The sequence below is a fragment of the Pezoporus occidentalis genome, unplaced genomic scaffold (assembly GCF_034315485.1).
Source record: "Pezoporus occidentalis ecotype Australia unplaced genomic scaffold, CSIRO_AGI_Poc_V1 ctg84, whole genome shotgun sequence".
NCBI classification, from domain to species: Eukaryota; Metazoa; Chordata; class Aves; order Psittaciformes; family Psittacidae; genus Pezoporus; species Pezoporus occidentalis.
The window spans coordinates 1,841,570-1,864,586 of record NW_026916203.1 but is presented as its reverse complement, the minus strand read 5'-3'; the positions used below and the strand labels follow the sequence as shown (position 1 = coordinate 1,864,586).

Here is a 23,017-nt window from a genome sequence, read left to right as displayed (position 1 = left end):
AATTAAAAAAACTATTATTTTGTACTGGGTGGAAGAAGTATGCAATTCTTAATAGCATTAGAGAGACTTAAAGCTAAACAAGCTGATCTTGAACAAACCTGGTGTCACAAAGCAAATACTGAAAATAAACAGTGGCAGTACACCAGGCAAAGAGGAAAGTGCTCAACAGAATACTTGAGGGGAAAAAAAATAAAAATATCAATTTAATCAACTTAAAAGGATCTCAGTAACACTGAATAACTACAAGGTGAAAATTATGGGGTTGCATCATAATTGTAACTGCTCCTTGAATCTGACAAGGAATTAAGATCTGCAAAAAGAGCTACCCTCTGCCCCCTTTAAACAGTGAGCAAAAGATAACAATAAAATAATAATAATATAAAATCTTTATGAGAGAAATATTTCAATAAACTTTTTCAATACAGACCACTTGCATTATATAGAAAAAAGTGAGTTACAAAAAATAAATGCTATTTGTATGACTGTATTAGATTCAGTAACAAAAATAAAACCTATGCAAGATCGTTTAGTTTTCAGAGGAAATATGGTGAATATACAAAAACATACAAAGAACAGAAAAAAAAACAACTTTGTACTTCATGTAAACATTTACTATTTTTTTAAATTAAGGTCAGCATTTAATGCTGATATTGTTAAATCAAAATTCTCAATCAACAAATGAATCCCATTTTTCCTTTTTACCTGAAGCTTTGGAATTCTGGTTTTTGTTAGCTTATCTGGGGAGCAGGGCACCTTGAAAAAGATGAGACACTAAAACCACTCCAAAGTCCAACATTCATTACAATAATAAATAAATATTTCCCCTGAAATATACTATAATCAGGTTGAGGAAATTTTTCTTTCTGCACCCACCACCCATCCTGTGCAACTCACAGCGGTCAGAAAACACACACTTGTAAGTCCAGAAATAGAATACTGAGGCTGAACTGCCAGCCTCAATCCATGAGAAGATTCATCAAAACATGTTGTGTGTTGGACTCTTTGAAAAAAAATAAATAAAATAAACAAAGCAAAACAAAACAAACCCACAATTTTGACAGCAGAGTTGTTCACCCTTACAGATGCATACAATTTACTTCAACTGAGTAAATTCTAAAATAGCAAATGTAAGCAATGCATAAATTGATACCGAAATTATTTAAAATCTTAAGTTTGTGTTTAGGAGGAGGAAAACAAGCAACAACATGAATGCTGCATGACAAAACGCCTTCAATTCCAACAGTAACTCAGGAACTGTACAAATAGCAGCTACTGGATAATAAGTAATTTAAAGCTTCACTGTCTTTGTTATTCACATATAAAAAGTTTAAGAACTGATTTTGGCACTTGCTGCTCATAGATTCATACATAAATAGCTTAAAAACTGACCATGAAATTTTTTTATTTAGTTGATAAATAAATCACAGTGTTACTGTAAGAGATTGGACTTCACTGAGACATCAGAATACATGTAAATTAAGTTAGAAGTTCCCAAAGTTATAAATGAGGCACCATCACTGAATGGGTACCTCTCTAGTAGCCAGTTCTTCACCTTGCCTTTACTTCACACAACTATCTTTAAAAAGACAGTTTTGTGTAACCGAAATCCATTGCAAATGCTCATAAAATACACATGGCAGCACAGAATAAAACATGAAAACACCCATGTCAATTTATACCTGCAATCTATATAGTATAAGTCTACCTATTGCAAGAACACTCCAGTTCAGCAGTGATTTAATTTTTCCACACTGCCCTGTGGAAAACTTTCCAAGATGAATCCAAGTCCATGTGTCATAATCCTTTATCAGCAGACTCAATGTTTTAAGATGTGATTCCTCCTACCTTTTCATTTTAAGGAAAATATCATGGCACATTTTCAAGAATGATTTTACCAAGCTAGTCTGATGCTTACCATCTACACATTTTATTCCACACCCAAATATTACTTGGGTTTTGGTTTTTTTTTAAGACAAGATCACAAGGAGTAGCAATTAGTACCCCTCTGTGATAGAAAAGTAGCTTACATATACTCTCAGAAATAATAACACTGATGACTTAAACATGTCCCCAAAATTTCCTCCCTATCCCCTCCCACTCCCCACCCCCCCCCCAAAAAAAAGGAAGCTATTTAGCCAACAATCCCCGTTCTTCTTCATCAGCAGGCTGCAAGACTAGTTATCTCTGAAGAACAGCATCACTCCGTAAGATAATCGACCTATCCTCTAATTAGGCCTAGATTCAACTTTAAGGGGATCCATGGGGAAAAAGCTACAAATGAAGTTCAGTGGACCCCTTATGAAGTCTCTTTTCAATATCACAGAACATACAACTTCTGGGAAAGCAAGTGTAGTTTATTTGCCTTGTGGAACTGACCAACAAGGCTTTTTGAGAACTTTCTTCATTCTTTTTAATATCTAGGCTATATTCTCCAATTGATCATTAAAAAAAAAAAAAAAAAAAGCAACAACAAAAATACACGAAAAAAAAACCACCAAAAAAAAACCAAACCAACAAATAAGAAAAAAAAAAAAAAAAACCCACACAAAACCCCAAAACCTACCAAGCATCCAAAAGCCATCACCAAGCAACTTTAATCTTAACTTTTACAACACAAAATCCAACTAATCTTGGTCAAAGCTGCTCCTCACCATCCTGAAAAATAGTTTCGTGGAACTGCTCTGTGTTCTTCAGCAAACTCCCTCCACCAGGTTTTGATACAGGCATGGGAAACCTCTCAGAAACGTGTGGGACTTCCTTTTGAATGGTTAAATGCATTTTCCACATGAGAGTCCCAGTTACCTCATTTTATCCTGTTCCACACATTGTTCCTCATAGTACAAAACATAAAGATGAGGAAAAATAAACCAACAAAAAAAACAAACAAAAAAAAAAAGAAACCAAACAAACAAACAAAAGAATAAAAACACCCCAGTAACAACACAAAACCATAATTGCCTAATTTTACTACACTTCCAGCAGATCCTAGCATCTAGGCAAAGAAATTTCAGGTAGCCTTATCAAATGTTTTCACATCCTAAACTGAAAATGTTCATAGGGTGTCACATCATGCCACGCTGCTCTACATATATTTAGCTAGGAATCCATCTCAACTTGAATTATCTTTAACATAGGCAGTATGTATAGGCAGAAAGCAACAATTTTAGTTTCTTACCAAACATTAGCTCAAACACAGGCAAGCTGCATTCTTAGAGGGCAAAAAAAAGAGCAAAAGCTCTTTATATATCCTTTATACATGGTGGTTTCCCCTGCAAATTGGTACAGAAAATTGTAAAGATTCATAAGCAGACATTCTTACAGACTTCTCTTTTTGTGACAATGAGAACTTCTCTAACTAAAATATTTGTTCACACACATGCTTGAAGGGAAATTTCTGTCCAAAGTAAACAAGGAGGAACTGTTATATGCAACTGCAAACTTAAGGTCTTAAAATGGAAATTGTTGTGCTATATTTATGTAGCTACTATAACCTGCACTGACAGCAATACTAAATGAATCAGCATTTCTTCAACAACATTTGGTTTCAAAAATCAAGAGTTTCTTTTACAAAGTTGAGTTTTGTTGATTTTGTGATGTATAGGAGACTAGGAGCTACTCCTTACGCTCATGAGCATAACTTTTCTGCATGACAAGCTTAAATCAAGAAAGCCATCATCACATCTTCTGAATACAACTACAAACAATTTATCCAGCAGTAACAGTAATAACTGTCCCCTTTAATGTAGTTCAGCAAAAAATATAATTTGCCAGGTTTACCTTAAAAAAAAAAAATAAAACTCCACTAATTTCAACTTTAAAGAAATTGAATTCAAGACAGATAAATTTGTCAGAAACAAATGTTCCTGGAGGATTAGCCAGATGGAAGAGAACTGCACTCTCCCATGACGAAGACTAAGGACTGCAGAAGTCGGTTGTCCTAGCAAACATATCCACGGCATACCAATATTTCCAGCATTGCAGATTTGATACATAAAGAATGACATCATTAACAGAGTTACCAGACAAAAGGAGCAATTTATGTGGGCACAAAGTTTTTAGCCAAGGTATCTAAATCTTTGATCTGCCTGTTGCCTCTTACTATGCATCAAAATTTATCTTCTTTCAGAGCAGCACTTCCCACAAATACAGGCTGTAGAAATACACAAAACATGTTTAATTTAAGAAGAATCTATTAAAATTTCTTTTTGAACTACCGGGCAAAAATATTACATTTCTGCTTGCAAATTGTCTTTAAAATTACAAAGCCAATAATAAGGAAATATTTGAATTCTTGTTCTTCAAAATACATGCTAAGAACAGTGAAGCATTTATAGATAAATATACTATACTACAAAAGTTTCTGTTCAGCTAGTAGCATCTGATTGTAAACCAACTGCAATCAGAATGATACTTTTCAGATCAAAAACGCTAACTCTACAAAAAAAAAAAGTTTGCAACTGTTTTTAATGCATATTTAGTATCTTTACTATGTTTTAGTATCGGCTTGTTAATTGTGAAACTCAAAAGCTTAAATCACAAGGAATTGTTTTGCAGATACTAAATATCCCCACCTTACAAATCATTAAATTTGTCACAGATACCAATTCCTTTTTGCATTACTAAATAGGTTAAAATTGACAAAATGTTCAAAATAGGTATCCAGGTTTAGTTATTTATTGTTACACTTACTTAAAATGTACTTGGAATTTTCCTTAAAAATAGCTGTAGTTTGAGAACAGAAGCTAAAATGTTTGCTTCAAACTTCTACTCGTGTCTAATTTGATGTACAAACTGTACTACCATCATCTTCATAGGATCACAGCAAATTACTAGCAAATCCTAAGTTAGCATTAACAAACAAACAAACAAAAACACACACAAACCCCAAAATCTTAACAGAGCAACTTTTTGCATTACCTCACCCGAGTTTTATTTTAGGGAAGTAAGGTGCAGATTCACAGATTCATTAGACCTGGTCCTCCAGTGCAGTATACCTCTGAATAAACAGCTACCTCCATGTTAAAGCAAAAATAAAAGTAAAACAGCAGTATCTCACCATGCCGATACAGGATATTCCTTGTTTATATAATTCTTTTCAGTCCAAGGACAGAATGCTTTACACAAGAGAAAAACAATCACCTACATGAGCAAGTGTTATGTTACCAAGTCCTTTACTGCGTCCACACACTAATGCAGATAAACTGTCACCCTCATGAAAGGAGCAAGTAAGCTACTGTCATGTCATCTAAACTACCTGGAATTACCTTCCGAGTTAAAGAAGTTTTGAATTTCCAGATAACTCCACCCACAACAGAAATAACACATATGGAGGAGGTGGGCAGAGAACTTCACAGACCTACTAGATACAATCACAAGAACTTTGTTACCTTATGCCAAAAAAATTACTTCCCCCAAAGCATGATGAGGCTTTTTAGCAGGGTCTCTTGTGACAGGATGAGGGGTGATGGTTTTAAACTAAAAGAGGTGAGATTTGGGCTGGAAACAAGGAAAAAATCTTTGAAATTATAGTGGTAATATACTGGTATAGATTGCCCTGAGATTTAGCAGATGGATGCGCCATCCCTGGAGACATTCAGATGTGGTTCTGAGCAACCCCATCTAGTTGAAGATGTCCCTGCTCACTGCAGGGGTTTGGAGTAGATGACCTTTTTAAAGTCTCTTACAACCCAAACTACTCTATGACCTTGTTCTTTTATTTTCAGTCTGTATAACAGCGTATCAAGCTTAAAACCCACTGCCCAGATTTCTTCCAGGAGAAAAAAGTCAACCACTTAACATCTACAGCCACCAGAGTTCCACAAGTTTCATATCATTTCACTGAGGACTAGTGTCACAACTGAAAAACCAAAAGGTCAGCTGTACAACCCTTACACAAGTTTATGTACAGTACCTCTCCCAAATGAGATGAAACCTTTACAGTAGAATAAAAAAGGGCAAATAACATCTATGAGGTGTACATACTGTAAGCAACTTTAGCTCAAAAAACACTATTTCTCTCATTAAATGCACTGCTATACACATTTGCTGAAGTTTCTTGCAAATACTTCAAACTCTGGAGAAATTGAGGAACAGTACGTGCTCTTCAGACTGCACACCCTCTAGCACACCCCTGCCCTTATATAAGCCATGCTGCTTGACAGACCTTCTCAAGCTCACTGCACAGGGACTTCATCTTATCAACCCAGCAGGAAACTACTCATTTTTAATGCTCCCCATCTGCCCGCTGCTTGAGATCACCCAGGTCAGAACAGCAGACACAGTAGACACAGTACAGGGGAAGAAAGTGCAGCACGCAGTGGAACTGACTCCTTGCCATAGCTTGTGACTGCTTTTCACAAATGGCATACAAACAGCTAGCGAGCTCACAGACGCTCTTCTACCCTACTGAACCTTCACCTCTTGAGAGCTACAATATGAAGCTTGGGGGGGGAGGGGAGCAGTTTTTACCCCTTACTAGTAAGGCAAGTTCAGTTCAGAGCATTTATTTGGATGTCTTTGCTTCATTCTCAATTAGCCACTATGAAGCCTAAAAGAGACAAGCTTGCTTCTATTTCTTGTATATATTAGCACTCCAAATACTAGTGGCTATTCTACAACATTTAAGTACTAGTCAGATAATATCAGCAGTAGCAACCATTTTTTGTTCACCCTTCAAAATGTTATTACTCTTCTCCATTTCAGCTCATATACAGCTCAGACATTTTCTCTGTGTTTAAGCAGGAAAGTGTTAAAAAATAAGTACTTCCCATTCACATTTGATCTTTTTCACCATGATTTCATAACATAAGTTTTTTTCTAATTTGTATTTTCATAGTTTAGATAGAAAATATATTTTTAAACCATCCTTATAATTTTGGTAGGAGACAGAACACCAGCACAATCTTTTCCACTGTTATGGTTTAAACCTGGACAGCAGCTCAGCCCCACACAGCCGCTCACTCACTGTGGGATGGGGGGAGAGAATCAGTGGGTTGCAGTGAGAAAACAAGTGGGCTGAGATGGAGAGAGTTTAACCTCTAAGGAAGAAGCCCCTCACACAAGCAAAGCAAAACAAGGAATCCATTCACCGCTTTCCATGGTCAGGCAGGTGTTCAGCTATCTCCAAGACAGCAGGGCTTCATCATGTGCAGCAGTTATTTGTGAAGACAAATGCCATAATTCTAAATGTCTTCCCTTCCTCCTTCTTTCCCCAGCTTTACATGCTGAGCATGACATCATATGGTATGGGATGTCCCTTGGGTCAGTTGGGGTCAGCTGTCCTGGCTGCATACCTCCAACTCCTTGTGCTCCCCCAGTCTGCTTGATGGTGGGGAGGGGTGAGAAGCAGAGTAAGCTCTGCTCACTTACCAACACTGTTGTGGTCACAAATTCAAAATCGAGTACCATGTGAGCTGCTGTGATGAAATTTAACTCTATCCCAGCCCAAACCAGTTCACTCACAAAATCATTCCTATGGTCATGTAGTTACACTCAGCTGTTCCCAGCTGTTATCCTCAACCCCTGAAAAACTTCAAAGGCTTAAAAATAATTTTGTATTTTCATTAAAAAAAAAATAAATTTTTGCATAATGTCAGAGGAAAGTACAAACTCTGTAAGGATGAAAAACAACCTTTGGATGCCATGGAGCAAGGAGACCAGAAGACAGACAGAAGCTGATAACTGAAGACCACACCAGCAGGACAGTCTTAAGGAAAGCCTCAGGCACAACACAGCTTTCAAATGGTTAATGTGAGAAAAATAATAAAAACAAAAAAAAAAAAGTTATGATACAAATCAGAATAAAGGAGGAACACTAAAATAAGCTCTGGGGAAAACACTGGAGCAAAGCTGCACACAGCTCTGAAAAGCAGAACTGTATGTTCAAGATTATCTAAAATATGTGCAATACCTATGTCTAAATCCCAGACAAACAGATTCTCTTAAGCAACAGCATTCTGGATAAAAATAACAGTAACAGTTCAAAGACCATAGCAAATTCTACAATAAATAAGGCTGGAATTTCTAGGATGATGAAAGTACATAAAATGTGGAACACCAAACCCAGGTTTAGGTCAGGATGCCAAGTTTACAATTAAAAGACTTCAGCTAAGCATAAATGTAAAGATTTTTTCATCTGGAGCACTGATGCTGCAATTCACAAAATTACAACAATTTAACCTTGACTCACGAAGGACAGTATTTAGAATAATTTGAGCAGTTCATTCTCCATGCCTACTCAATTTGCCCTGTAGCATATGTGCCAAAGAGCACCTGAAGAGCACCCCAAGATATCAGTGAGAGAACAGGAATATATTTGTTCCCAGATACTGGTCACCATAACAGCATGAGAAGAGGGAACGTAGACGTTTGTAGAATTTACTTCCACTGCACTTAACTGCATACAAGGTTTCAACTCTCATACTTAAAACTTTAAGCTATGTAAAGGCAGAGTCAAGTCCTTCAGGAAACAAAGTGTTTCCATCCAGCTTCAGAAATCTGACGAGTTCATTCTTCTAGCTTCATAAAAAGTTCAACTGGAATTTGCTGGAACCAATGATATAAACAATGACACCTGTTTCTCATTCATTATTTCTACATAATCTTGTCTTTGCCCTATACAAATAAGAAAGTATTTGTACTGTCTTTGATGGATGCAAATTACCACCATTTTAAAATAATAATGATACTGACAGTTTTAAGGATTTGCTTCATATTTGTGATAACTTTCAGTAAGAAGCACAACAGCTCACTGGGAGCAGTATTATCAGCTTTGATTTATTCCCTTCCCCCCAAAAGAAAACCCTATGGAAAGTGGTGATTGTTATTACAACTCAATTTAGGTGACTTCACTATCTAGCAGCACACCTTCTACTAAAACACATATTTTAGTGGGAAGATTTTTCACTCAAGTATCATGTAATTCTGTTTGTGACTAAAGGTCTGCAGTAACACTTGGACCCTTAACCCAAACATCAACTGAATATAGGTATTTCAAATAATGAAAAAGGCTCCATGTCCAGCTACCAATCCCTTGTCACCAAGATTTTAAACCAGATTAAAAGCTCAAATAACTTGTTCAATGACAACAGCAAAAGCCAAAACCACCACAAAGCAAACCACCACCAAAAAAAAAAACAAACAAGGGCCCTACACTCTAGTTTAATTCAAGATCTACTATGTCCATTAAAATATATATAAATCTATCCTACACAGTTAAACATTTTGCTTAGTTCAGTAACATTTCATTAAGCAGATTGAAGTGTAAGTTTTCTCACAAAACTTATTAATTATTGGAATCCAGAGGGAAAAAAAATTCACTGCATACGTCTTTTTCAGTATAGCAGTTACATATTATTACAGAGGTTTTATGGCTTCAGTAGAAGCCTCTTTTGAAGGCAATATGCTATTGCAACTTCCTAGTCATTTGCTTTTACTTACATTAATGCTTTTTACATAAAACACTAACAGGGCAAATTAGACAAAATACCACAATAGTAAATAAATTTTATGGGCATCTTCTGAGCTGATGCACCATTGCTGCAAATTGCTTGTAGGTTGCTTTTAGGTTTTTCACAATATCTCCATCTATTTGGACTTTCAGTACCTGAATCTTCAATAATGAGAATATTATTCATTACAGGACTTAGTAAGTTTGATATACAAGTTCACTAACATGCCAGTCGTTCATGCACAGGCACCAGTGAACAACACTTGAATATATAAATAAATATATAACATTTTCTAATATTTTATGCAAAATATAGCATCTGCAAGTATAAAATGAATTACCACCTTATAGTGTTGACCAAAAAATAGGAAAAAAGCTCTGCATCAGCAACTTTTCCACTCCTATATTATTTCATTCTTCATTTGTCATTAATTTACAATGTAGGTACTACACATTTTGATACATACAATACTCACAAAAAGCGGTAACAAACTACAGCCTAAAGAATTATTGTGAGTAGTATAATAACTAATTTTTTTTCAATATAAAAACTAAAGTTTTTTAAACTACAGAGAGGTAGCATCATTAATCCACCACGTCATCTAACAGAAGTGCAAAAGCATTGTCAGCAATACAGATTGCAACTCCATACATACACACACACTCACACTGTACAAGTCAACTTACAACATCAGCTAGTTGGTTCAAAACTACTACTTGTTTGAATGTAAAAAAAAAAACTACTACTAGTAGAAAACTACTACTTGTTTGAATGTAAAAAAAAAAGAGAGAAAGAAACAAAAAAGAAGAAAGCACAGAGTAGCGAAACTGACTTCGTTATTAAGACAGAGTATTTACACACACAAACATTTGAAAGAGGCATAAAACTAGATTTACATGAAAATTACAGTCTATACACACATTTTCTTTCTGCATAGCATACTGTATAAAGAAGCCACACTAGTAAGAGACTTAACTTGGGGAACTGGCAATGAGACATGGAGTCATTCACTTCTACCAGTAGCCCAAGTCTGTGGTAACTGAAGTTAAACAATTTGACAGTCAGTAGTTTTTATAAAATAAGCTGGAGCTTTCAGTCCAGTTTCTGATGCTTTTGTGATGCGGGTATCTATCCACTATCACAAATGAGCATTCCAGTTGGCAGCCACAGTAACAACTGAGTGAGCATGGAGCTGAACAAGCCTCAAACCTTGCTAGAGGTCTCTCTCTAGGTCAGGGTTTGCAGCACTTTGGTGGGGCAGTGGTTTGTAGCTTGCACTGCTGTTGCTGCTCACATTGTACCTCTTTAACAGACAAAAGAGGACTTCAGTTTGCAGTGCCGTCAGTCTAAAGACTTTCACAAACTCTGAATTCATGAATTCATGTTAAAATGAAAATTTCTTTCACCTGCTTACATACAAAGTTTCCCCACTGAAAACAAATATTGAGGAGGGAAGGGGGGACAGGATGTGGAACAGAAATCATACAAAAATACAAAAGCATTAGCAAAAATTAAAAACAAACAACAACAAAACCAAGCAAAAACGAACACTCCACGACTCTCGAGTAAAATCTCCTCCTTCAGAGCTGTCTTTTGAAAAATACAACATAGAAAAATACTTTCAGTATAATTTAAGGTAATTAATTTAAAATCCAAAATGTGGTGTTAAGCAGTAAGATGAAATTTATTACCTTAAGGGGCTCCTGATTTACCTGACAAAAAGGGTTTATCAGGACTAGTTTGCCTCTTGACATATTCCCTTGAAATATAACTGACAAGTGAGGCACTTGAAGTACTTTTGGTTTATATTATAAAAAAAAAAAATGCAGTAAATAAAAAAAAGTGAGTTAAGAAACAGTTGGTTTTCTACAATCTTTTGCTCAGGATCTCCAGTAATGGTTAGTTTCAACTGACTTTGTGCTCAGTGTATTCAGTACAGATGATAGAATCATCTTTGTCAGTGACATGGACAGTGGGATTGAGTGTGCCTTCAGCAAGTTCGACGATGACACCAAGCTGTGTGGTTCGGTTGATACGCTGGAGGGAAGGAATGCCATCCAGAGGGACCTTGACACACTTGTGAGGTGGGCTGATGCCAACCTTATGTAGTTTAACCATGCCAAGTGCAAGGTCCTGCACCTGGGTCGGAGCAATCCCAGGCACAACTACAGGGTGGGCAGAGAAGAGATTCAGAGCAGCCCTGCGGAGAAGGACTTCGGGGTGTTGGTTGATGAGAAAATGAACATGAGGCGGCTTCAGTGTGCTCTCGCAGCCCAGAAAGCAATCGTATCCTGGGTTGCATCAAAAGGAGCGTGACCAGCAGGTCGAAGGAGGTGATCCTGCCCCTCTACTCTGCTCTCGTGAGACCTCACCTGGAGCATTGCGTGCAGTTCTGGTGTCCTCAACATAAAAAGGACATGGAACTGTTGGAACAAGTCCAGAGGAGGGCCACGAGGATGATCAGGGGACTGGAGCACCTCCCGTATGAAGACAGGCTGAAAAAGTTGGGGCTGTTCAGCCTGGAGAAGAGAAGGCTGCGTGGAGACCTCATAGCAGCCTTCCAGTATCTGAAGGGGGCCTACAGGGATGCTGGAGAGGGACTCTTCATTAGAGACTGTAGTGAGAGGACAAGGGGTAACGGGTTAAAAGTTAAACAGGGAAGTTTAGATTGGATATAAGGAGGAAGTTTTTTACTGTAAGGGTGATGAGGCACTGGAATGGGTTGCCCAGGGAAGTTGTGAATGCTCCATCCCTGGCAGTGTTCAAGGCGAGGCTGGACAGAGCCCTGGGTGACATGGTTTAGTGCGAGGTGTCCCTGCCCATGGTAGGGGGGTTGGAACTAGATGATCTTAAGGTCCTTTCCAACCCTAACTATTCTATGATTCTGTGATTGTAATCACAGAATAATTTGCGTTGGAAGGGACCTAGACCAACCCCCCTGCAATGAGCAGGGACACCTTGTACTAGATATGTTACTCAGAGCCCCATCCAACCTGACCTTCAATGTGTCCAGGGCATCTACCAGCTCTCTGGGATATTTTTCAAACTCACTCTATTTTAAAAGAGCATAAAATAGCCTACAGTGTCCCAAATTTCTAGCCATTTTCTCCTTCCTGTTTTCTAATATTTAATAAGCTACACAAAGCAAACCTCTTCAAATGCTTCAATAAGAATCCACACAAATATAATGCAAGACTCAAATGATACTTAGTTCAGTAGGCTTTGTTACAGTAACAGTTTAAAGACATGTAAGAACTATTTAGACAGCAATCCTGGCAGCTGAACCAAAGAGAAAACAGATTCTACGGAACCAGCATAACATTCAGAAGTTATCTGCTGTTTACTGATAATTCCCTACAGTAATAACTCAAAGACCTGTTACCACTACAAAGCCAATACTGCCACCTAAAGGTGATGACTAAGTATTGCATTTATGTATTTGGTGCATACGTAACATGTTTGACAAACTAAAATACAAGAGAGACTTTATTATTATTAGTGAATACTATCAGCAATGTCATCTGTAAGGAGTTTTCGCTTTAGAAAGCTCTAGTGTAATACTTAACAGAGGATGAAGCATCCTTGTACAAAGCTATGATATACAATGTTCATATAGAGAAATCAGTCTCAGTATTGGCATCATCCTTAATATGTATGCATATGTTTAGCAAGTAACCAGTCCTATATGTAGATTGTATCTCTAGGAAGAAAACCAGCAACACTCCTGGAAACATGAGGTTTTAATTTAAGGTGGGGGAGAAGGGAGGAAACCTTCAACAAGTTACAGTTCACAACTTCAAAACAAACTAGTGAGAAAGTATTTTGGGAAAGTATTAATAAATAAGCATGGGCTTACGTGATTCATTTTCTGAAATTCCTCCAAGTAGAAGAACAGTTTTAAGCAGTTATATGTAAAGCACACTCTCTAGGAATATCCTTCCCCAAAAACCTCCTTTATTTGCTACCAATGAATAAAGCAAAGCATTTCTATGTATTCTAAACTTCAGTAGCTCACATCATCGGATGATGTGCAGTTTATAAGCTTCATAATACTGACTTTCTTCCTCAGTCAGCTTGCCTGGACTAAAAGCAAAGTACTCCTTTCCACATTTGCCCTATGTCATGCACAGGCCATACTGCTGAATGTAAGTGGTTTGTAGCTGACGTGTACGAAGAAAAAAAATAACTGATTCCCAAAGTAAAAAATGGGGTGGGGAGGTAAAAAACCTCAGTAAAAAAACTGTAGCAATAAATAAATCAGATTACACTATGCTGTGATTCTTCAGAAAACATGAGTTTATTTTGTCCTATATATTTTCATACTATGTTTATTCCAGCCAATGCTTTAAAAAGGTATGTTAAGTATTTAGCTATGTGACATAAAACTGAAATGTCTGATTTAGTCCATCTTAATTCTTTTTTATTGAAAATTAAAAAGTGTATTATTCACATATCCCAAGTATTATAGTTTCTGTTAAACATACCAACACAGCACAAATTTCTATGAATTATCTGCTACAACTGGAGACGTGGGCAGAACACAAATAGAATACTCATCTTTAAAAATACTATTAAATAATTATCTGTAAAATACTTACCATAAAAGTGCTCTCATGCATCGAGCAAGAAAAAGACCATTACTGAACTGTCGTGGTTTAAGACCAGCTGGTAACTCAAGACACATGTGTGGCAAGACACACATGGCAAGCCACACGTGTAGGTTACCAGAGAGGGAAGAATCCTTTTCTCTTCTTTTGCCAATAAATGCGGAAAGGAGCTAGGAAATACTCAAGGCTCTAGCTTCTGGGCTGAAAGATAAATCACCTAATAATGAAGGTTGATGAAGACCTTCCCTGTTCTCTGTTTCATCAGCAAAACTCCTAAGAGACAAAAGAGGGAGCAGGAAAGCATCCTCATTAGTGGGAGTAAGACCAGGAGCTGGGAAGAGTTTTGGATGTGTGTATATACACACACACACACACACACACACATATATATATTTATTGTCGTGGTTTAAACCCAGCCAGACAGCTCATTCACTCATTCCCCCCCTTTTCCTCCCTCTTTCTTTCCTTCCCTCCACCCCCTTCCCTGCTCCCAGAGGGATGGGGAAGAGAATCGAAAGAATGTAACTCCCACAGGTTGAGATAAGAACAGTCCAGTAACTAATGTATAACACAAATCACTACTGCTACCACCAGTGATAATAATGGTAAGAGAGAGTAACAAGGGAAGAGAATTATACACACACATATATATGTGTGTATATATATACACACACACACACACACACACACACACACGAGACAAGAGTAATGGTATATTGAAAAATGTAGGATCTGAGCATGACGTGCTGTGGTGTGGAATACCCCTTTGCTTAGTGTCCTATCTCTGCCTCTTCCCAGCTTCCCCTCCTCCCTGGCAGAGCATGAGACTCAGAAAGTCCTTGGTCAGAGTAAACATTACTGAGCAACGACTAAAAAAAAAATCAGTGTTATCAGCACTGTTCCCAGGCTGAAAGTCAAAACCACAGCACTGCACCAGCTACTAAGAAGGAAAAAAAATGACTGCTACTGCTGAACTCAGGACACAAACACTACTACTTGGGCCAAAAATAAGTTATCTTTAAATGTCCTAAACAGCAAACCATGTTTATTGTGAGTGGACAGTGTCATATTAGAAATGTAATCAAATTAGATCATAATCATCTTAACACATCTGAAAACCATCAGACAAATGATTTGTCTAAATCACCAACTTCACAATATCATTTCACTAGAAAGGGAAAAATGCTGCCAGCATTCTAACTGTAGTAACTTAGCTGCAGTATTATTTCACATCTACCCCTACACAACCTTGAAAAAGAGAAAATATGGGAAGAAAGTATAATTAGGAATGTTGCCATCCCATTGCAGTATCTAAAAGTCCACTGCCCTTCAACTTTAGAAGCTCCTCCTCCTCGTCCATCAGGAAAGAACACCGACCCTGGGTGGAACAGGGAGGTACAAATCTGTACCTGCCACCTGCTAAGTTTCAGCAACCGCTGTGCTATAATTTAGCCATTAAGTCACTCAGTTAAGGAAAGGCAATTAAAAACAAATTAGTGTGTAAAATCAACATAGTTAAGTTGGTTTTCCCAACTCTAAAAAGAGTTCTAAAATTTAGGTCTACTCTATTCATAACAACAAAGTGGAAAGTTTAAAAACTGCTTGTACAAAATAGTTCCTGGGAGCAATCCTTCCCTTAGGGTGCACTTAGTAATCGACAGACGTGCTCTGCATCTCTCTACAAAGAGAGTCACAGAACCTTTAAAACCTTTTAGGGCTTCATTCTTCTAGGAAGGGCTGCAATAAAAAGTACTCAGAGTACTGCATGTCAGTGTGAAGCAGTTCTCTTATTTTGCAGCTGAAGCTACATACTATCTATCTGGAGTTTAACAATAAAAAAAAGCACTTGGCAGAAAGTTAATTAAATTAATCAATCCATCTTCCAACAGCTTCATTCATACTAAAATTATTCACAAGGCAAACATGAAACTTATACTCACACCATTTAATTCCAGGCATAACCATAAAATAACAAGTCAAACGCAGCCAAGAAGCTAGGAAATTTCCCAGTTTTTTTCTGGACTGAGTTATAATCTGTTCTTCCACTTACACTGAATTTCTGTGAGACTGACTGATTATACCAGACTGCTTAGGAACAGATAAGGAAAGACAACTCAATGCACTGGCACACTTAGCAAGTCCTGCAATATTTTAGGGTTTTTTCCCCTGCTAGGTTTTCGAATCAGACAGATTCTTCAGAAAAGACGCTTCGCATATAATTATTTTTCCATTCAAAGGACAGAGGGAAGAAAAAAAAACAACAAAAACAAAAAAACGCCACACTATGAAGAGATATGAATCAAACAGTTACACAAAAAACAACCACCTTGGGTTGTCAAGTTAGCCTTACAATGTTCACTTTTTCCTCATAGATCACTTTGCACCTACTTACTGTTTGCAGCTTACACTTATTACCACAACATGATCAGAATTTCAAAGAAGGAAAGTGTCTATTTTTCTGTGAAATGCCTCAGATATTAAACACAGAACATGGATTCTTCCTTCTCTGTTTTTGCTCAGCAGCCTGATAATGGAGTTACTTAGCAACAGATGAAGCAACTGAACTGTATTGCCTGATCCACATTTCACTGTAAAGCAGCACTCACAAAGGCATTATTTAGCTGATGGTTGCCTCTGTATAGATGTATTTTTGAAGTATAAAATCCATTAGTCTGAGACAAGCCTACATGAAAACACAGACATCACATACTGTCTATAATGGACTACACATTTTGAAATTAATAGAAATTGCTCGTAAGAGTCACATGACTTTGAGCACCCCTGAAAAGGAAGAAACAAGAAAATATGAAACACCCAGAGTAGATTTAAAGTATTTACACAGAAGCTAGAGAAGCTGTTTAAAAAGGGAGGCAGGCGGGAAAGGAGTCTTCTTCCTATAGCAGATTAACCATCTATGAACTTCAGGTACACAAACTCATATGTCAAATACTTTTCTTGCCACAGAATATTTTGATTTCAGACAATGAATACTTAGTCGTTTTGAAAACACACATGCTTCCCCAAACCACCTTCTTCCCCAAAATCGTAGGAAGTGCCACAGCAAATATTAACAGTGGTTTTATTTTAGAAGGCACTCTTAAAAACAAATGTAACTCACAGAACTTGACAAATCAAACAGTGGAATTACCATTTGCCACCAACCATGACTCCCTTGTGAGCTAACTCTACGGCATTAAGCATACCTATCTTGTCTTTCTATTATTTTGGAAAGTGAAAATGTTTCTTTTACAACCGCATGAGAATTTCTTGCAAGTTGCCTTGGTTTATCATAAAAAAATTACACTTCCAGAAAGATTTGAAAGTCTCTTCCCCCTAGCAAGGGAAAGGCACATCAGTTTCTGCAGCTCTGTCATCTAGTGAAATCATTCAAGCGTTATTTTATTCTGAAGATTCAGCGCCATGGAGTTCACAGTTTTGTAAATTATTCTATGTTTGCATTTCCAGTCCAAGATTTAAGGAGCTGAACTTGGACTTTACAAAGCTAAAACAAGTCTGACCCAAGTTTATTTTTCCTTAAAAATTAAGATTAGGCAGCAGCTTTAAACAACATTACACATTAAAAAAAAACCCTACATTCATGAAAAGTTGTGCAAAGGGTTAATTTTCGTAAGTCATTTGACAAAATTTCAGAAATGATGAAATAATGAAAAGGAAGCTTCTGAGAGTATGTATTTTTGTCTTACTTCCAAAGATAATGTCGCATTTCCAATAATGAGGGCAACCAAACTGCAAGTGAAGAACGTCTTTCCTGTTTGTCTTAAAAACAGGAAGATACTTCGTACGTCCTATTCCAACTGAGAATTTAGATGACATTTCAGACAGTAAAACCACAAAACTTTTAAGTGTTAACAGCTGTAGTGTCAACTTCTTACATTAGGTTACATTTCAGACTATAAAGAAAATAAAAACTTCAATGTAAAGAAGCATAATATGTATTTATAAGAACATTCTCTAATGTTCATGCACTTATGCAGGCATTTGTATATAAAACAATCTTTATGTACAATTAAGTAATATTACATGTACAGCTATGCAGACCTTAAGTGTGCAAAAGTTTTTTCTCTTTCAAAGATGGATTATACTTTGAATTTCCCTACCTTCTTCCAGTTAATTTTTTCAGGAGTATGCTTTCCTTCCACACTCCTCAGGATTTTCATTTCTATTTTTTTATTTTAACCAAAATATTTTCATACATTAAGATAAATACTGCAAGGACTAATGCTGACAGTAACTCAAGATTTTATTTTAACACAGGAGGAGAGGACATATCCTTTTTTTCTGCATATGAACCATTTCAAGATCTCAGTTTTGGTCATTAGCTCCTATTTCTCAACTTTCTACATTTCTTCAAAACCAATAAATGGCAGGTTGTGGGGCTTATTAAATAGAAACCATTCTCAAATGAACCATCTCAGGCATTAGTTAGTGTTTCCTACTTGAAGCCCAATACGTAATGACTGAGTACAAGATATGCTGTTTTGTTACAATTTATTTGTTCCAGTTCAACAGCTTTCAAACTAAAGATTATAACCCTGACATCAGCTCATAATTAAGAATTCCAGTGCAAGCAAATCTCTCTACCTACTTGAAAAAAAAAAAAAAAATAGAAAAAGACAGTGTTCTACTATACCATTTAGCAGATACTGGCTTTTCATGTTAGAAACAATCATTTCAAAGACTACTTATAATTAAGGACACAAGACAGTTTTATTGCTCCCTTCTACCAGCCCAGGCACACTACTCTACTGCATCCTGACAAGAAAGTGACATATTTCAAGAAAAGATTATCAGAGCATACTATCTGTAATCGAGAACCCAACCTCCAAAAACCTTTTCATTTCAGTAAATATGCACTTTTTACTGTAGGAAAACATAGTGGTATAAAGAAAAGCAACATTCCATATGGACTAAGCATCTTCCTGTACATACCAGTCATCTTCCAAGCAATTACTCCCACATAACATCATGCTGAACCCGAAAGTTAATATGCATGAGGATTACCATTAGTTTAACTTCTAGTTTGAGTGATCTTTTGAGCTCTCTCTGTAGAGCCTAAATTTTCACAGCTAGACAACATTTTTAAGCAATTCACTGCCAAAAAGCAGCTTTCAGAAGAAAGTTTTGGCACTGAAAAGCAAGAGAAAGCTCTAACAATGAAAACGCTGTGAGGAGAAAAGTCAGGACATGTACTTACTAATTTGTTTTCTTGCATGTATATTCTTTGCAATTTCAGACAGCCTTTAGCTATAATGATCATTCCTTCATCTGAGATCTTGTAACACTGCCCAAAATGAATGTCTTTCAATTCTCTGCATTTTGAACCTAGCTGCAATTAAAGAAATCGAAATAATTATTTCAAAATAAAGGGGAAGGAAAAAAAAAAAAGACAAAAAAATACAAATACAAAACAAAACAAAAAAAATAAAAAGCCACCAGGATTTGACTGAACTGGAAATTTGGGAGTTCAGCTTGCTTGCTGCTTCTCTGCCACCCCTTAAAAATTACCCTTCTTTACAGGTTTTATAACTAGTATCACAAACAAAAAATATTGTAATTAGATACATGGCAAAATGAAGTTGTTAACTATAGGCAACAAAATGGATCTAAAAGCAGCACCTAAGAACCAAGTTATTTATTGAGCATATAAGTACCTAATGCCTGTATGCCAGACCACTGATAGCATATTTAACACAACTATTTCATAGTTTACCCTTAAATGCTCCCTTAACATAAAAGAAAGAGTTGATGAAAACATCCTGCATGCCTAACAAATAAAGATCTCAGCCACCTTTGGCTTTTACGATGCAAAAAGACTTACTTAAGTACTGATTCCAAGTTGCAACTAAACTCAGCAAAAATGAATCAGCCAGAGGTGAACTACAGGATGTCAAACTGAAGATTACATTCATTCAACACTTGGACATTTTTAAAAAAGTACACACAGACTCTGGAAAATAACATTTACTGTACTGAGAAAATACATCCATAAGCCAATTTTTGAAGTCAAAGAGGTCATCTGATTTTAATTACATCCTAGAGGATGGTACCTTCTTCCATGTCACTTCTTGGCAAGCTGGAAGTTACTAACTTATAAAGAAATCAGTGGAAAGGATGGTTACCTGCTTCAGGCCTTCATCAGTGAGTCTGTCTTGATTGCCTACATGCACTTTCTGAAGAAGAGGACACTGAGAGGCAACTGCAATAATAGAGGTGTCAGAAAGCTGTTTACACCTGTAGGCAGTATACCTTAGGAGTCCAGGACACTTAATCGCTAATATGCATACTCCTGTATCAGATATATTGCGACAATCAGAAATATTGATTTCAGTAATATTCTGGCTTCTTGATGCTATCTTTTCCAACAGCTCATCAGTGACCTGCAAAGAAAACCCAAATATTCAAATTTAACTTTTTTTCATAAGCATCTTTAACTTCATTGGCACAAAACCTACTATTTATAAGATGCATTTTTGTAAGCTACTGGGTGAATGAAAGTATTTGTTTTCCCAAGATAAGAGTATACTGGTATAATCAGTTTTACAGTTATCTTTAAAAGAATTCCGCTTCAATTATTTGAGTTAATGGTCTGCTTCATATTTTAGACAATTTTCCGTGCTTTAGAAAAAAAAGGACTTGCTTGCCCTTCTATAGCAGCACTCTACTTACATACCTAAGGTAGCATTTACAAAGAAGTAAAGAGTTTATAGGTCCCTGAAATGCAACAGTTTTTCTATTTAGACTTTGGTGATCATCCAAGACCAGCTGCCACTGGATAAATACCATAGCAATGCAGGTACCAATGGGGTTTTTAGCAGCAGAAAACAGTCACCTAAAGGTAGCAGTGAATGAAAGTGATCAGAAGGAAAGAACAGCATAGCAGAAAAAAAACTAATTAAAACCTAGAAGTCTCCTCATGTTATTTGTTCAGTTTTAAAACAGAACACTTATTTTAAGTGTTAGTCTATGAAACCATTAAAACAGATACATGCACTATTTTCCCAGAGATCCTTTGAAGAAAAAAGGTTCTATCCACTTTGTACCTGTACGCATTGTACTTAGTTAATACGTCAATAATTTTAAAAGAAGCCAGTCCTACAAGACAGGCAAGAAACCCAAGTTATTCTTCATGCTCAAAATCCCAAGTTAAAACAAACAAAACCGAAGGAGGTAAGACAATGCACAGAACTCCCTCACTTTAAAAGTTTAAGTCACCTGACATGACATGTGATGAAAGTCTTTCTAACAATACCATTCAGGAATATACATCCACCACTTAGCATAGATGAGATTTAGTCTTAAGCCTGGAGAGGGCAAAAGCGTAGCACAAATCCTTTTGTCTTTCTCTTAAACAGCTGAGAAACAAACACTTTGCTACATTCAAACTTTCCCATTAGTAGTAAGTCTAATCTTTTTTCTTCCCATTTCATCAGGCAGCTGTTAGATAGAAAACACGACAAATTGGAAAAACACAAAAAATAAACCATGAACACCACCTAAACAAACACCTCCCCCCAAAACAAACAAGAAAAAAAAACAAAAAAAACCACACAACCAACAAACCAAAACAAAAACCCAACATACAGCAACACCACCAATAATGAAAATAACCCAAACCACCAAACCCACACCACCACATACAGAAGGATAACATTTTTGCTTAATACTGGTTTAAGAACTCAGTTTTACTGAGATTCCAACATACCTAACAGGCAAAACCATGAAAAACCTTTGTAGTAGAAATAAGGCTACCCCCTCAAGATAGTGAGAAAAAAAGACTTAACTTGGCACATACTACCTGCAGGGCAGAAAGATGGACCTCTGGTGTGGGTCTGCTTTGGAGTCACTTGAGAAAAAACAGACCATCTACTATATGATTTTTCCATAATGGTTCAGAAATATGTTATCTAGTAACTTTAAAAGCAAGAGAACTTGCATGCTTTCTTATGCATCGGTGATTTGAGAAGAACGTACATGTGGTATTATTTATGTCCAACACAGAGAACTTAATGTTGCTGCTGCTTTAAATGGGAGCTTCTAGTACTCATTTCCTTGCACCCTATATTTTCATAAAACTCATAAATCTCTGCAAGTAACTGAACAACAAGAAAGCTAATTTAGGTGGCCAAACAACACAGGCACCCTTAAAAGAAGTTTTCTAAGAAGGAAACTCAGGCTACGCTCTGTAAGGATCTCACTAAATTAAATCCATGAACCCCAAACATATTTAATACTAGGATCAGGTAAAGGCCTAAAAAGACACTGTTTTGTGATCAGTAGGAGCCAAATCAGTTGAAGAAAAATTAAAGAAAATTTGTTAAAACAAATAGAGCAAGCACCAGTTATGTGACCATTCTTCAAACTAGGGCATCTTTAGAAAAGCTCATTAATTTCATCCTTCAATTAAAATGAAGTCTGATAGCTCTTATGAATGGAACTACCACTACCTGACCCAAGACAGGCACCTACAATTCATTTTGAACAGTACTTGAGCTCACACTGTTTAAAAACTGAACAGTTGGAAGAAGCTACATTTAAAAGGGTTAATCTAAAGGTCCAGATATTTTCAGTCTCTAGTAGAAAAATCCGCGAAAGTACAGACATCACCATTTTATGTGGTTCTTTAGCTCACCTTTGGTTAAAGTACAAGTTCTGAGAACAAATTCTGAGTAGTCAAAATATGATATCTTCATACCTGTTGACGACTACTGAGATCCAGTTGCTTCCAAAACTGAAAATCTAAACAGAGATCACGCCAATATCTACAGACTAGTGACGCTGAAAGGCAACGCTCATTCAGGGATAAGTTGGAAAATATCTGTAAAGGGGAAAAAATATTAATCGTCAGAAGTAATCATATTTTAGATACAGAAATATTTTATTACTAACCCATCTTGTAAAACAAATGTATTAGAAAGCACTGCAACATTCTAGAACTTGCCA

At 36.6% G+C, this 23,017-nt stretch overlaps 1 protein-coding gene across 3 annotated transcripts in view; it reads right to left on the bottom strand.

The window, feature by feature from the left end:
- The window catches only part of FBXL17 (F-box and leucine rich repeat protein 17), a 297,223-nt gene that overhangs the window by 265,112 nt on the left and 9,094 nt on the right, over positions 1–23,017 (bottom strand). For all 3 annotated transcript variants that reach the window (XM_062604241.1, XM_062604239.1, XM_062604240.1), the window contains exons 2-4: positions 22,770–22,892; positions 20,197–20,454; positions 19,272–19,403 (exon numbers count right to left, since the gene is read on the bottom strand). In XM_062604241.1, the coding sequence (XP_062460225.1) occupies positions 19,272–19,403; positions 20,197–20,454; positions 22,770–22,892 (513 nt within the window). The remainder of the gene's footprint in view (positions 1–19,271; positions 19,404–20,196; positions 20,455–22,769; positions 22,893–23,017) is intronic.